The 16747-nt window shown below is 36.9% G+C and overlaps 3 protein-coding genes across 4 annotated transcripts; 2 read left to right on the top strand and 1 right to left on the bottom strand.

The window, feature by feature from the left end:
- Positions 1–1015: 1015 nt before the first annotated feature.
- On the top strand, positions 1016–6334 carry LOC114715399 (heat shock 70 kDa protein 15-like). The gene is made up of 10 exons (XM_028900239.1): positions 1016–1092; positions 1838–3066; positions 3265–3492; positions 3613–3708; positions 3829–4056; positions 4493–4687; positions 4780–4926; positions 5077–5226; positions 5307–5437; positions 5686–6334. Exons 2-10 carry the CDS (start codon positions 1897–1899, stop codon positions 5921–5923), a joined length of 2583 nt encoding a protein of 860 aa, XP_028756072.1. The 5' UTR covers positions 1016–1092; positions 1838–1896; the 3' UTR covers positions 5924–6334.
- Positions 6335–8685: 2351 nt separating this feature from the next.
- LOC114715414 (pentatricopeptide repeat-containing protein At3g16010-like) lies at positions 8686–13606 on the top strand. Of its 2 annotated transcripts, XR_003737553.1 has the most exons (4): positions 8686–8922; positions 9518–11371; positions 12335–12412; positions 13112–13606. XR_003737553.1 is itself a non-coding variant. In XM_028900259.1 (3 exons), exons 1-2 carry the CDS (start codon positions 8847–8849, stop codon positions 11359–11361), a joined length of 1920 nt encoding a protein of 639 aa, XP_028756092.1. In that variant the 5' UTR covers positions 8686–8846; the 3' UTR covers positions 11362–11371; positions 13112–13606. The 2 variants fall into 2 exon arrangements, 1 of the variants encoding a protein (XP_028756092.1); XM_028900259.1 differs by lacking the exon at positions 12335–12412.
- Positions 13607–14368: 762 nt separating this feature from the next.
- LOC114715430 (trihelix transcription factor ASIL1-like) lies at positions 14369–16389 on the bottom strand. The gene is made up of 2 exons (XM_028900291.1): positions 16223–16389; positions 14369–16121 (listed from the first exon to the last, which is right to left on the bottom strand). The coding sequence occupies exon 2, from the start codon at positions 15831–15833 to the stop codon at positions 14628–14630; it is 1206 nt and encodes a 401-aa protein (XP_028756124.1). The 5' UTR covers positions 15834–16121; positions 16223–16389; the 3' UTR covers positions 14369–14627.
- Between the last annotated feature and the right edge of the window lie 358 nt (positions 16390–16747).

Here is a 16747-nt window from a genome sequence, read left to right as displayed (position 1 = left end):
TCACATTTCTTATAATTAACTAATTTACCAAACTTCTTTAATTTAATCAAATTAGTTAAATGGGTCTTATATTAAGAATCGGAGGAGTATTTTGTTTTTTTTTTTTTTTAAGAAGAAGGAAGCAACATGTGTTGAAATAAAAAATGGGAAGTCCAATATTTGATTTTTGAACCGATCTTGTACTTTGCAGCATATGTACTGTGTTTTGAGCATCTCGTCAGCAAACATGGACGTGATGAATTTTGAAGTCATATCGGTATATTCTTCGAGTTCTCTACTGTGAATCTTTCCCGAGAAAGTTAGGCACGAAAAATCCTTCTTTTTTTTTAATGGCAAAAATCAAATCAAATTCTCTCAATATATTTTGTCTCTTATATTTATTTATTTTTTAAAATAGTAGTTTCAAAGGTTATTGCATAAATTAAATGACTTACATTTTAATACACATGATTAATAAAAATATTTTTAAAAAAATATCACTCATTTATTTCAAACAACTAATTTAACCAAACCAAAAACAATACACATGACATGATTAAATACCAGTACTCTTAAAAATACTTATAAATATGTTTTAAGCTAAGACAAAAATTTTTTTTGAATACTTACTTCGTATTTCATAAATTATGATTAAAAAATTATTTATAATTTATAATTTATAAATATTTAAATATGTTTGCCGTAAAAGGGTTTTTTTTTTTTTTGGTCAAACCGTAAAAGGGTTCACTTTGTCAAGTTTCCCCGGAGAACCCGAGTAGATCCTTCTAGAAGGATGGCTGCATATCTAGACACCTCTAGGGACCAATAGAACACGCCTTTCATCGATGCCCAAAAATTAGAACAGAACACAGACTAAACTGTTAATTCTTTTTTTAAAAAGTTGAAATTGTAATAAGAAAAAATCAAAAATCAAAAGTCGAAAATCGCACACATCGACCCACCCAGTCGCACGCCCTATTAAGCCTCGTTCCTCCTCCTCTTCGTCTACGTTGTTAAAGGGTTCAGATTGTTCCAGAACCCCCAAAATCACGACCCCTCTCTAGACTCGTCTTCGCGGCTTCTCTTCTCTTCTCTTTCGGATCGTCGCTCGAGGTACTCTTGTGCTTTTCTTTTTTTCTTCATCAGATTCATTTCTCGCGTTTCGTTTGATGCTTCTTAAGCTTGTAGATCTGCTGGCTCATGGTGTTAGATTCATGCAATCCGTCTTGTTACGGAGCAAATAATTGTGGGTAGTTGATATTATGGGCTGTTTAGAATTTGTTGGAATTGGCGATTCGTTTGTGTTTGCTTCATCAGTGGTGCTTAAGTGTGTACATTGCGTCTCCTGGTTAGTTATTGGAGGCCTAATTTAACTCTTTTGTTGCGTTTGGTTCTAACTGAATAGAGATGCTATGGATTAGACTTAATTTTTACTTCGAAGCTTAAGGTGTTCGTTGCTGCTATGAAAAATCTGATGCCTTCCCAGGAAAAAGGGAATTGACACATGGCTGGTGTTTGTTTGCAACTAAACGTACCCGGAGTGCTTTAATGTGTTTGATGGTTAGGTTATGTTATTTCTGCTAAAACATTTTTAAAAAAAAAAAAAATTGCGATCTGTACTTGTCTGGTCGAATGCTAAATTAAATCTGCCTGTGTCTGTCCATATAGTGTTATCCATATCCTTGCTTTTCATGGGCATATGCGGGCTAAAGGACTGACTTTTATTTTTTCTCTCTTTCACAAACCTTTTTCATTGCTCAGCTGACGTTTTTGCTTGATTTTATGGTTTTCTATTTCATGCTATTTTGTTTCCAGAAAATATTTTGCTTCAGATGTAAATGTTTCATGAAATTTTCAGATATTCTTTTTGGCTGGAAGACCAATTTCTAAGCGATTGGCCTAGCTTTTCCTGCAAAGATGAGCGTGGTTGGTTTTGATGTTGGGAATGAGAGCTGCATCGTTGCTGTTGCAAGGCAGAGGGGGATTGATGTTGTGCTCAATGATGAGTCCAAGCGTGAAACTCCTGCAGTTGTATGCTTCGGTGACAAACAAAGGTTCATTGGGACTGCCGGGGCTGCATCTACTATGATGAACCCCAAGAATTCAATCTCACAGATAAAGAGACTAATTGGTAGACAATTTTCCGACCCAGAATTGCAGCGGGATCTGAAATCATTGCCTTATGCTGTCACTGAAGGGCCTGATGGATTTCCATTAATTCATGCACGGTATTTGGGTGAAGTTAGAACATTTACGCCTACTCAAGTTCTGGGAATGGTGTTGTCAGATCTCAAGGGGATAGCTGAGAAGAATCTGAATGCAGCTGTTGTTGATTGTTGCATTGGAATTCCAGTTTATTTTACTGATCTTCAGAGAAGGGCAGTCTTAGATGCAGCAAAGATTGCTGGTCTGCATCCTCTTCGCTTGATTCATGAAACAACGGCAACTGCCTTGGCTTATGGAATTTATAAAACAGATCTTCCTGAAAATGATCAACTGAATGTTGCCTTTGTTGATATCGGACATGCTAGCATGCAAGTGTGCATTGCTGGCTTTAAAAAGGGGCAGCTGAAAGTATTGGCCCATTCATTTGATAGGTCTCTAGGTGGTAGAGATTTTGATGAGGTCTTATTTAATCACTTTGCTGCAAAATTTAAGGAGGAGTACAAGATTGATGTTTTCCAGAATGCCAGGGCTTGTCTGAGGCTCAGGGCTGCATGTGATAAGCTGAAGAAGGTTCTCAGTGCAAATCCAGAGGCACCTCTGAACATTGAATGCCTAATGGAAGAGAAGGATGTCAGGGGATTCATCAAGCGTGAGGATTTTGAGCAACTAAGTGTTCCAATTTTGGAACGTGTGAAGGCACCTTTAGAGAAGGCATTAGCAGAAGCAAACCTTACTGTTGAGGATATTCACATGGTTGAGGTGGTTGGCTCAGGTTCTCGCGTACCAGCTATAAACAAAATATTGACAGAATTTTTCCAAAAGGAGCCAAGGCGCACAATGAATGCAAGTGAGTGTGTTGCCAAGGGGTGTGCCTTGCAATGTGCAATTCTTAGTCCGACATTTAAAGTGCGAGAGTTTCAGGTAAAGTTTCTTCCATCCTATCAATTTGTATATGTTAACGTTTGTCATTTACTGTTTTACTATGCCATCTTCCTCAGTGCACAACTGTTTAGGACCCTAGGGAATATGAATTTCAATCACTTTTTTTAATTCAATGATTTTTAATTTCCTGTACATATGCATGCTGGATTGCTGATGTGCTTATTTCTGTATCTGAAGGTCAATGAAAGCTTTCCATTTTCAATTTCACTGTCATGGAAAGGCTCTGGTCCAGATGCACAAGAAAATGGAGCAGATAATCGCCAAAGTACTGTTGTTTTTCCCAAAGGAAATGCCATACCGAGTGTCAAGGCCCTGACATTTTATAGGTCAGGAACATTTTCTGTTGATGTGCAGTATGATGATACGAGTATGCTGCAAGGACCTGCAAAGATTAGCACATATACTGTGAGGATATTTTCAACCCATTAATTTGTTGTGCTTTCTTTTATTTTTATGGTCAAGCAATTCAGTGATTTTTTTTTCTATTTTTCTCTTGATAGTCACTTGACTGTATTGTTTATGCAGATTGGTCCTTTCCAAACTACAAAGAGTGAAAGTGCGAAAGTTAAAGTGAAAGTTCGTCTGAATTTGCATGGAATTGTATTTGTTGAGTCAGCTACTGTAAGTATTTTTAATGCTGAGAGTTTGAGTGCACTTATATTCTCCTTCTCTGCTGGAATCTGTATTCTGAGGTCTGGTGGAAATTTTTTCACCGGTTAACATTCTGCTACTTTGTTTTAGCTTCTGGAGGAGGAAATCGTTGAGGTTCCAGTGTCAAAAGAACCAGCAGGAGAAAATGCTAAGATGGACACTGATGAGGCTCCTACTGATGCTGCCGCACCACCACCGTGCTCTAATGATACTGATGTCAATATGCAAGATGCAAAGGCAACTTCTGAAACCTCTGGGGTTGAAAATGGCATCCCAGATACAGCAGACAAGCCTGTGCAGATGGAGACTGATACCAAGGTTGGTTCTATCGACTGGTGTGTTCAAGCATATTTATACATGCTCAAACTACCAATTTTATAATTACTTATTCCTGTTGTCCTTGACCTGATTTTTTGACGTGATTGATTAGATCTTGATGGTTTTGCACCTATAGGTAGCTAAGCAAAATTTTTGGTGTGTCAGTTCAAAGTATCTAATATTTGTATCTCGTAGTGGCTAAGAAGTAGCTGTTGATAGTTTCATAATGGATTTTCCTAATCTATTTGTCATTGTAGTAAGCTTAAAATGTGTACCTGTATAGTTGAATGTGAAGTCTTAGCTGCCCCTTTGCTACCATGCACACCTGAGCTCTGCTACTGTTTGATTTTGTGCTTCTATGCAAGCCTGGTTTTCTCAAGCATAGTCATCTGATATTCTATACATTTGACTGACTCGGCTTGTAATAATTTTGTAGGCTGAGGCTCCGAAAAAGAAGGTCAAGAAGACAAATATACCTTTTTCAGAGCAGGTTTATGGAGCCCTGGCCCCTGCAGATCTCCAGAAAGCTGTAGAGAAGGAGTTTGAACTGGCTTTACAAGATCGAGTAATGGAGGAAACAAAAGACAGGAAAAATGCAGTTGAGGCATATGTTTATGACATGAGAAACAAGGTAAAAAAAAAACCCTTTATTTCCTCCTACTCTGTCCAATTTTTTATGTAAGTTAAGGATTTATAGAACCGATCTTGCTGTTACTGCTTCAGCTTGCTGACAAATACCAAGATTTTGTCACTGCTTCGGAGAGGGAGGAGTTTAATGCCAAACTTCAGGAGGTGGAAGACTGGTTATATGAAGAGGGTGAAGATGAAACTAAAGGTGTATACATTGCCAAGCTTGAGGAACTCAAGAGGGTAAGTTTCATAAACTATAAAATATCCATTGCCCTGTCAAGGTGTCAAGCACACAATTTTTTTTTTTTTTGCACTTTGCTTTTATTATGTAAAACATACACTGGGAGGTTCTTCCTTTTGTTCTAATAATTGGAGTTCTTACTACTGCAGCGAGGTGATCCAATTGAGGAGCGTTACAAGGAATTTATGGAGAGAGGTACAATAATCGATCAGTTCATCTACTGCATAAATAGTTACAGAGAAGCTGCCATGTCAAATGATCCCAAATTTGATCATATTGACATCTCTGAGAAGCAGAAGGTAACGCTCGTCAACTTGATCTTTTCTTCCCTTCTTTCATTGCCATTGAATCTTAGATGGTCTTTTCCATTTCTTTGTAGGTATTGAATCAATGTGTGGAAGCTGAGGCCTGGCTTAGGGAGAAGAAGCAGCAGCAGGATTCACTTCCAAAACATGCTCCTCCTGTACTCCTATCAGCTGACATAAGAAAGAAAGCTGAGACAGTTGATAGGTATGCCATGTATCCCATCTCCGTTATTTAGGTGATATTTTCATAATGTGGAGTCAGGTGACGTGAGGCTTATCTCGCTTTACCATATGGTCTCCGTACTTGCCTTTTACCATGTGGATGACCCTTTCACGTGGCCTAACTGATCATATTATGGCAAACATCCCAATTACGATTTAAGTACTTCTTTGTATTTCCTTTTTCTCTTCCATTTTTGGGGAAGTAATTTTGTTTATATATTTCCTATGAAGGTTCTGTAAGCCGATCATGACAAAACCAAGGCCGGCCAAGCCAGCTACTCCTGAAGCAACCGCAACCCCACCTCCTCAGGGTGGTGAACAGCCGCCTCAACAAACTGAGGGGGATGCAAACACCAATGCTAGTGCCAGTGCCAATGAAAATGCCGGGGACAATGCTGCTGGTCAGGCTCCACCGCCAGCGACTGAACCAATGGAGACTGACAAGTCAGAGAACACAGGCTCTGCATAATTTTTGATGGTTTATTTTAAAGTTAGTGAGAAGACCATAAGTCTCTTACCTTCTGTATAAGAATACGATTTGGACTTTTGGGAAATAGGATTTGAAAGGTGGGATTAGCAGTGAGTGGCCGCTGGATGCTTTGGTTAGAGCCCTCTCTGCGGGATGGCTTCGCAGATTTTATTACGTTCTTTGAAATCCGGATTTTCTTTTTCTTTTTCTTTTTTTTTTTTTGCCACTGAAAGGGTTTTGAAGAGAAAATGATTATGTGTGTGGGTCTACCTTCCTAGCCCGCCCCTTAGGGGGTTGGGTTGTTTCTGTACGGTCTCTAGATGTTGAGTTATAATATCTATTTACAATTTTATAATTTTCATACAAAATCTTCTTTCAATTAAATACATCAATTATTGTTATTTGTTCCCAGTTATTATTTTAACGTTGGCAAATTTTCTGTCTACCACATAGAACTAAGGTGAGCTGTGCTTATTTTTAAAGCAAGTGAGTTGTGCTATGTGTGATTTCTGGATAGTACAGTTTATTCTTTTCTTTCAGATTTTAATATAAGATTTATTTAACTAATTTAATTAGATTGAAGAAGTTAAGGAAGTTAGTTAATTATAAGAAATATAATATGTTTTTTTTAAATACTATAATTATTTTTTAATATTTTTTTTACTTGATTATGATTGAGGGAAATTTATAAGAGTTATTTGAAAAAAAATTAATAAATATAAAAAATAGGTCTTATTAATAGTAGGGGAGTTTTTTTTTTTTTTTTTGGGGGTTTACAAGGTAATAGAATAATGCGATGGAAATAAAAGGGGAATGAATTTATGTTGCTTACAAATTTTAGTCTTTTCAGAGAGCACTGCTGCCTACAAGTGTCTCCTTAAGTGCGTTGCTCATGTTGGGCTGGTTGGCTGGCTTGAGCTAATGCTTTGTTTCCGGAAAGGACCGAGCCTTAAGATTGATGTCTTATTGATTTCTTATTTACAAGTGGGGCATAATTTCTCATTCACCAATGGGACGTGGGTCTAAAAGAAAGAGACAACATGGAGAATTAAAATTTGAATCCCTTATGGGAGAAGCCTCCACAATCACAAAAGAACAAAGTCAATGTTAAGCAGAAAAAGGGAGTTTCTTTCATCAACATCCATCTCACATTAAGAAAGATAGAATTTGATCAAATATGCATAATTCTTTTCCATCCCATGTGACCAAAGTGACTTCTTCATGGTTTCATTTTTTTAGATCAATAACAAAGAAAAAATAATACTCCTTCAGTCTTTAATATAGGACCTCAATTCTTGAGTTGGTTTTGGTCTTAAATATAAGACTCATTTTTCATATTTATTAATTTTCTCTAAATTACCCCTATGGATATTCCCTCAATCATAATCAAATAGAAGAGGGAGAGGGGGTATTAAGAGAGATGATTATGGTGTTTTAGGAAAAATGTGTCACTTTTTTTATAATTAACTAACTTACCTAACTTTCTTAATTTAATCAAATTAGTTAAATGGGTCTTATATTAAGAGGATCGGAGGAGTAATTTATCTAGAATTGCCAAGCAACCTTGGCCTCAATAATTCCCAGTGAATGGCTGTGTAAAATGATTTGCAACTAAACGGACGCTTTCTTCCGCCTATCTGTTCCCTCATCATTGATGAACTTAGGGGGTGTTTGGATAGAAGCCAAACCATGGTTTCAGAAGTGCTTTTACGGATTACGAAGTAAATATATGGAGGAGGTTACCTCGTTTTGCGGAAAAGTGATTCTGAAACCGTGGTTTTGGTTTTGCCAAACACCCCCTTAGAAATGACGCCAATCCACGTTTTAAGGAAGAGATGCACGGGTTCCTTTTTTTCTTCTCAATAATAATTTCCAATTTTTGACAAAAAAAATTTCCAACATCTGAAAATTATTACTCCCTCTTGTCCCAAATGTAAGAGCCAATTGAGAGGTTTGTTTAATGCTAGATGTAAATCTGTGTTTCAAAATTTTCAAATTATCCTTATTGATTGTGCATGTTAAAGAAAATTTTTATTAATAAAGATAATTTTCAATGCAAATGATTAAATGAGATATTTTAAAAAAATTATTTACAAATGACTAGCTGAAGTTGTAACTCAACTAATTTTATTAATTTTTGTAAATTGATGATTTACTGACTATATTTAGTACGGATGAAATATTACCTTCAGTTTTAATTATAAGATCTGGTTTGTAGTTTACAAAAGAGATCTTATAATTAAATTGAAGGTAATTAGGACCGGAGATAGTATTATACTACCTCCAGTCTTTAATATAAGATTTTGTTTGATTTTTATTTTGGTTCTAATTATAAGACCCCAATCTACTTTGACTTTCATATTTATGTATTTTTTTCCAAGATAATCCTTCTAATAATAGTAGTTCTACCCAATACACTTCATTAACAAGGATATTTTAGGAAAGACAACACATATTTATTACAAATAACTAACTTATAACTTACTTCTTTAATCTCCTTAAATTAGTCAACTAGCTCTTATAATTAGGACTGGAAGTAGTATTTTGAAACATTTATCATAGGTTTTTGTCCGTATCATAGCCGATCTCATGGGCCATTTGTTATATATGAATTTCATAATCTGTATATGAAAATGGTTAAGAAGAAGTTGGTTTTTGGGAAACAAATACATAAAAAGCCCATCAACAAAAGAAGAAAAAAAGGAGACAGAAAATGAAAAGAGAAGGAAAAAAACGCAGAACTTGGGCGAGGTAGAGGGGAAAATTGGGCATGCTGGCGAAGAAGATTAACAAGTTTGTTTGTTTGATCATCGGCGTGAGCGAGTGCTCGTTTGTTGCTTGTGGAATGCGCCGGCCTTAATTAAGCTTTGGTGTATGTTTCAAGGAGTTGGGCTGGAGTATATTCAGGCTGCTGGGAACAAGAATGCTTATTGGCTCCATTGCTATTAGGAGGAGAATCTCAACCTGGCCTCCTTTGTCTGAGAGAACAAAGCAAACAGGTGTGTGTTTATTACTTTGTTTTTTCGAATTTCATCGAAGCCAAGCGTGTAATGTTCAAGATAGTGATTTAATGTTAATATAAGCATGCATTTGTGAAACAGTGATATCCAAATGGAAATAGTTGTTGACCTAGTTATTCTTTATTGTCTGCATTTGAAAAGAGTAAAAGGTCTTCTTTGTGTTGCTGATTTCCTCACTTACTAATAATTTTGTGAATACCTGAAATACTTTTGAGAATACGTGAATTTCTTTGGATTTGGTTACTGCGTGTTCTATCGAAACGCTTATAGTTCAAACTGGCAGAAGTGTTGTCATTCAAATGTTTCTTTTAGAAAGCCAAAACCTTCCAAGGAGAAGGGGATCAGTTGCTATGAAAAACAATTTTGGGGCCAAGACGAAAACATTTATCAACTTAATTGTTCTTTTTTTTCCTTTTGCATTTGAAGAAGGGGAGGGGGGGGGGAGCAACTCAACTTTGTTCCGTACTGCTGTTTTCCCTGGGCACGAATAGATTCTTACTGAAGGAATACCTGAATCTTATTAATTTGGATGTATTGAACTTTCTATCTAACTGTCTATAGCTCAAACTAGCAGAAAATGAGATCGTCAAAATGTTCCATGTTCCTAGCCCAAAAGAAGAAAGCCAAAATATTCCCATGAAAAGAGGAAGGGTATCGTGGAAGGACCCTTCTACGCAAATGTTGGACGATAGATTCATTCGGATTTTGAAAATATTTAAATGGGGTCCCGATGCAGAGAAGGCATTGGAAGTGCTCAAGCTGAAGGTGGATGCACGCCTGGTTCGTGAGGTTCTAAAGATAGATGTTGAGGTTCATGTTAAGATCCAATTCTTTAAGTGGGCTGGGAAGAGAAGGAATTTTCAACATGATGCAATGACATACATGTCTTTGATCCATTGTTTGAATGAAGCTGGGCTGGTTGGTGAACTATGGAAGACAATACAAGACATGGTTAGGAGTACTTGTGTACTCAGTCCTGCTGAGTTATCTGAGATTGTGAAAATTTTGGGCAGGGCTAAGATGGTCAACAAAGCATTGTCTATCTTCTATCAGGTTAAAGGCCGCAAGTGCAGGCCTAATGCAGCTACTTACAACTCTGTCATCTTGATGCTGATGCAAGAGGGCCATTATGAAAAAGTCCATGAGCTGTATCACGAGATGTGTAGTGAAGGTAATTGTTTGCCTGACACATTTACATATAGTGCACTCATATCAGCCTTTGCAAAGCTAAATCGAGACGACTCAGCCATTAGATTATTTGAAGAGATGAAGGAGAATGGATTACGGCCCATACCAAAAATTTATACAACATTAATGGGAATATATTTCAAGTTGGGCAAGGTTGAAGAAGCTCTGGGCATAGTCCAGGAAATGAGAGTGCAGCGATGTCCCCCAACTGTCTTTACTTATACAGAGTTGATAAGGGGATTGGGGAAAGTCGGGAGGGTTGAAGATGCGTACAGGATATACAAAAATATGCTGAAAGATGGTTGTAAACCTGACGTTATTCTGATGAATAATTTGATTAATATTCTGGGCAGATCAGGTCATTTGGAAGATGCTATCAAGCTTTTTAATGAAATGGAATTGCTCCATTGCACACCAAATGTTGTAACATATAATACAATAATCAAATCTTTATTTGATGCCAAAGCTCCACCTTCTGAGGCTTCTTCATGGTTTGAGAGGATGAAAAAAGATGGAGTTGTCCCCAGTTCATTTACTTATTCAATTCTCATTGATGGTTTCTGCAAAACAAATCGAGTTGAGCAGGCTCTGCTGCTCCTTGAGGAAATGGATGAAAAAGGCTTTCCACCTTGTCCTGCTGCCTACTGCAGCTTGATCAACAGCCTTGGAAGAGCAAAACGCTATGAAGCTGCCAAGGAACTATTCCAGGAATTGAAAGAGAACTGTGGACGCTCAAGTGCTCGTGTGTATGCTGTAATGATAAAGCATTTTGGAAAATGTGGACGTTTGAATGAAGCTATAGATCTTTTCAGTGAGATGAAAAAGCTTGGATGTACCCCTGATGTGTATGCTTATAATGCACTCATGTCAGGGTTGGTGAGGGCTAACATGGTAGATGAAGCTTATTCCTTGCTTAGAACCATGGAAGAAAGTGGTTGCACCCCAGACATAAATTCTCATAATATTATTCTAAACGGCTTAGCTAGAACAGGTGGCCCAAAGCGTGCTATGGAAATGTTCACAAAAATGAATCATTCTAATATTAAGCCAGATGCGGTTTCTTACAACACTGTTCTCAGTTGTCTTAGCCGAGCAGGCATGTTTGAACAGGCTGCAAGGCTGATGAAAGAAATGAGTGCAAAGGGATATCAGTATGATCTCATTACTTACTCTTCTATACTTGAGGCAGTAGGTAAGGTAGATGGAGATTGTAATGTGGCAGAATCATGAAAACAATTTGGTATGGCATAACTTGCTCGTCTTAAGATTTCATTTCAGCTTCTTTGAATGAATATTATCAAAGCATTTTTTCAGACTGTCACTTTAGACGTTTTCTTTGTTACTAAAGAGTTGACAGTTCCTAGGCAAGTTTTGGATTCCCAAAAGGAAAAAAAATCTTATTGAATTAGTTTGCATTATAGAATCTGCGTATGAAGAGAATATTCTTATACAGTTCTTACCTGGGAAGTTTCCATAATATTAATCTATATGTTAAGTCTTGTTGAACCTTACTAAATTAGAACTATTAAAGCTGACTCTGTTATTTGAGTAAAACTTAAAGGATAAAAGGTCTAGATTGCATATGCATGAATGCATGATGATTAGATTAATATTCTAACACATCCCGATAAAATAAATGAACACTGTTTCTTCAAGAAAGACAACAAGCCTAATCCCACTCATTGTTCTATATTAACAGCCAAACTCTTCAGATATATTATTCATGAAAGGGTTGAGATACATCCAGCATCTTGAAGTATTTTTTCAAGTGCATCCTGTATCCTAAAAAGTATTTTGTGGTGCATCCAGTACCTGAAGTATTTTTCAAGCACGTCTAGCACTCTGAAATTTTTTTTTTTTTGGCCTTAGTATTGAATGCACCAAAAAAAATTTTTGGGTGCTGGATGCACCTAAAAATATATATTTTAGGGTGCTAGATGAAAAATACTTCAAGGTACTAGACATACTGAAAAAACTATTTCAGGGAGTTAGATGTGCCACAACATACTTTAGGGTGCTGCACCTTAACTCTTCATTAAATGCACACTGTTGCTTAAAGCATTAATTTCTGTCCACTGAGGATCCTATGATAAATTATAGGTCAATATGCATGTAACCTCGTGCAGGCTCTACGTTTTATGTTAATTTTTTTTTTTTTGGGCCAAACGTTTTATATTAGTTGAAATTATCTGATTTCAAACAGGAACTGAATCTAATGAGTTATGCACAGTGAGGCGGCTAAGACAAGTTGTTGTTTGCTACCGCTACAACTTGTCTGCAGGTCAGATTTCCTCTATTTAATCTCCCGCAGGGAATTTGCATTAGTATCAATATGGAAGTGTGAAATCTATAATTTAGCAAGAATATTCACCCTCCAGTTCAGATAAGGCAGATATGGAATAAGTCAGTGTCACATATATATGGAGATGCCATCAGTGTTTTCATCTAGTTGCTTGAGATGCTCTATGCTAAAGCAATAGTCTATTGGGCAAAAAGAAAAAACCTTGATGGCAATAATATCTTTAGTCTACCTTGTCTGTTCTATACATGACGGTGCGTTATTACAACCATTCGTTTTATCCCTGAGAGTGTCTTTATAATATGGGCTCCGTCCCAACTGTGCTCTTGATTTCTTTTTCCTTTTCCATAGTTAAAATTATTTATTCGTTGTGAAAATTTGGAAGATACCTGAAGTAGGGTCGCCACAGCATGCTTAACCTCTGGATTTCAAGTTACTGTTTATGTATCTGATTTTGGCTTTAACCTGTGAATATTTTTATGTCGCATCTATTGGTGGGACATAGGCTATGTGATTGTTTGTTTGTCTTTTTTCTTTCTCTCCCTGTGATGAGGAAGTCTTGTGAAACTAACTTATGAGTCACAATAATTGTCAGTGCAAATAGTATGGTTAATGAATTCTCTCTATGTTCTCTCACATACAGTTCTTTCATGACTGATGAGCAAGATAATGATTATGCAGTTTTAGCGAAGTACTTTTGATGTAGCCAAGGGCATATTCATTCCACCAAGGCATCAACATAAGGGAGGACTTGCATATTGATTGAAGAGTACAAAAATTTTGAAGTTGAACCGGCATTAGAGACTCAGCTTAGAGAATCGACTGGGGAATTTGATTTCACGCTGCCAGATTTTTTATATGGTAACTGTTTACATTTCTAACAGTTAACCCTCCAACCTCTGTGAATCTATTCTTATTCCACGTCGAGGCATGGAGTGGTCATCTGACTAAGGGGGACTTGACTCTGGATCATTGTTTTTAATGTTGAAGTTGTTGTAAATTCTAAAAGAGAAAAGAAAAAAGTTCGAGTGGTAGAAAATGAGGAAGTATAAAGGAAGTGAGTTTCATAGGTACATTCTTTGTCATTTTTTCTTTGAATTGTATAATTAACAATCAAGGATTCTGAAAGATCTTCATTATAGAGATTTTGGCAATGAAGGAGAAAGTGGTGATTAACTGAGAACTTGCTTTCCTTAATATGAATTTGGTTCCCCTGAAGTTCGAGCCTTTGATATTGGTGAAGTTCTGCCCATAATATCAGTACTCTATACCCTTTCAGGTGCGCAAATTTTTATATAACGCTAGCAAAGACTTCGCCAACTTAAGAGATTCAAACTCCAGAGGATCAGGATTCCAATTAGCATGCAAGTGAAGATAGACCCTTTTATCTTGTAGAGACGAATTAAATGCTTCCCTTTTCCTCACATGGGAACAAAGGAATTAATGCATTATCTCAGACTGCGCAATTAAGAACATCATAAACCGGATGGTTTTTCAGATACACGACATGGTTTTGTTCTGAATCGATATAGGTATAAGCCTTAAATTCAACCATTTTTCCTTGAGAAATTTTTGCCTCACTTGATTGGCGCCCTTCTTGGGCAAGCTGAAGCCTGAAGCCTGATCGAATTTTGTTCGAAGTCAAATCATGAACCAGATCTCATTGCTATACTTTCCCCATTCTAAATGCAGATGTAAAGCCAGAAGGGAAAATTTTGTTTATTGGATCTTAATTGGAAATGCGTTTTTCCTCTCTTGGAGCTGCAACGTTGGTTTCAGTAGAAGTTCCTTTTAGTTCAACATTCATTGAAGTTATTTAAAAGTAACTTTTTGAAGACAAATTTGACTATTTTGAAACACTTCAAAATGAAAATAATAACTAATAAGATTAAAGAATCAAAATTCTATTTTCGCAGAAGGCATCTTATGAGCTGTTGAGAGGGGAGAAAAACAATAGACTAGAATGGTATGAACCATTGAGCACATGCAGTGATAACATGATAATGACTGTCCAATTTTCATTCTACTGTATTGCAACATTCCTGACAAATGTACTGCTACACAAGAAAATTCTAAAACGGGGGAAATGCCTCGAATATTATACAGCAGATGGTGTCTACATTTTATGTAACATTATGAGCTACAAGGCATGTCAGACCCAAAAAAAGAATGATAAAGGAGCTACAAGACATAAACATTACTGATCCTTCTCTACAGAAACATCATTATCCTCATTGTCTCTCTGGTCCAGTTTTGCAATCTCACTTTGCAATCTCTCTAATATCTGCCTCTTCTGTGTTTCCAATTCTCTATGGAAATCCATTCTCATCTTTTCCAGTTCCACCATCAGCTGCCTTTTACTATTTTCAATCTTTTCATATATCTCACCGAATTTCTGAATTGATTCAGCAACCAATCTGCAGGAAGTTTCATCGCTGTTCCCCCCATGCCTTCTTTTCTTTGGATTAAGTCCACCTAAATACTCACCAGTAGATTCTGAATTCCCTGGACTATCCCTCATTTCATCTAACCCATTTGCACGGTTCAAATAAACTCTGGGGTTCATAAAAACATACTCTCCTGAGTCTAACCCACAAGAGAGACCAGCATGCTGTGGAGGGGAAGACAACAGCTTATCCATCCTTTTGAAATAGACCCATTTGCTTGATCCACCACCCATTTCTGCTAATTTAGTTTTCTCCTTTTTGTATTTTTTCTTTAATGTGTCCAGGCGATTCCGACATTGCGCATCTGTCCTTTCAATTTTTGAAACTTCTGATACTTCCTCTGCAACTTCTTGCCATTGCTCAGACCGAAGACTCTTCCTTCCCTGTTGAAGAAACCGATTCCCCCAGGCATCAAGAAGAAAGAATGTCTCATTTTCAGTCCAGTCAGTAAGGGAATTCCTGGAACCAACATATGGTTTTGGGTCTGAGCGAGTTGCCCCTGATGGTGCTGCTGGCACACGAGGGGCAACTTCATAAGCTGAAATCAAGCTTTTCAGCTTTCGCTTTTTCGGATGCCATTCTGAATCATCTTCAACTCTCTTCTTATAACTCCTCTTCTTACCACCATCATCATCAGTATCATCATTATCATCATTGTCATTTTCATCATCATCTTCACCCTCATCATCTTCCTCATAATCATTGTCATCAACATCATTTTGGGAATATATACTATTACTCTGATCAGCATCATCATCTTCCCCGCCTCCTAAAAGTTCTACATCCTCTCCATCTCCATCATCATCATTATCTTCCACATACTCATTTGTGACCGGCTGAGAATATGGAGAACTCCTAACCGAATGTTTTTGATGATTCAGATAGCCATAACCTTGATGGTTTTTATCACCATACATAATAGGGGGATATCTTGCATCATCCTTGGTATCATCCATTAAACAAACCACAATCCCAAGCAAGTAAAGCCACAAAACTAATAGGGGGAAAAAGAAAATTGGTTCCTAGCTTCTAACAAAGTAGCCCATTTTCACTGACTTGGGTTAAAATATCAAGCCTAACAGCTGCTCAGAGTACACAATACCCCACAATTTCTCCTCCAATAATTAACCTTTCGTACCAATTCCAGATCACCAACGAAAAACTCCAATTATCTTGCTTCAATACAGATTTAACTCCTCCAATAATTACTTTTTGTTTTCAACAACAAAAGATCAGATGAACATCTGCGGAACAAACAAACACTGAATTTAAGAACACAAACAAAGCCCCTGATTCACAAGCTCAAATCGAATTCTAGGAAAAATCAGAAGACATCAAATCTTACCGGAAAGAATGCAACTTTCCAGAAGTTTAAGTTCTCGAATTTCCTCCAGAATACGATCGAAGGGATGCAAAGTTTGTAAATTTGGACAAGGCTGAACATAAACAGCGTGAAATATGATAGCAACATACGAAGTTGCATAGAAAAGCCGTCTGGATACAAGATAGCTGCTGCTAATGTAAGCCGAGGGCGTTAACAGTTATCCACTTATTATATTTATTTATTTATCAGTAAGATTATTCAAGTTCAACTGAGATGGGCCTATACTGTTATCAGTTATTGGACAAAGCTGCGTTCTTTTTGTCTTGACCTCGCATGAAGTTGCTTCCACAAAAAAAAAAAAAAAAGAAAGGGAGAATAACGCAGAAACTCTGGTTGAAAAATAATGACATTGAAAAACCAATGAAAAAGTGGATGAAAATGCCCCCTCTTTTTTTTAAAAAAAAAAACTTGAACGATAATGCCCTTACATATTTGACAAACACAACAAAACTTAATTTTAAATCCGAAAAGTTTAATAGTAAAAAG

The sequence above is a fragment of the Neltuma alba genome, unplaced genomic scaffold (assembly GCF_004799145.2).
Source record: "Neltuma alba isolate B1F8T4 unplaced genomic scaffold, ASM479914v2 tig00011591_pilon, whole genome shotgun sequence".
NCBI lineage: Eukaryota > Viridiplantae > Streptophyta > Magnoliopsida > Fabales > Fabaceae > Neltuma > Neltuma alba.
The sequence above is the reverse complement of the archived record's forward strand: the minus strand, read 5'-3'. Positions and strand labels throughout refer to the sequence as shown.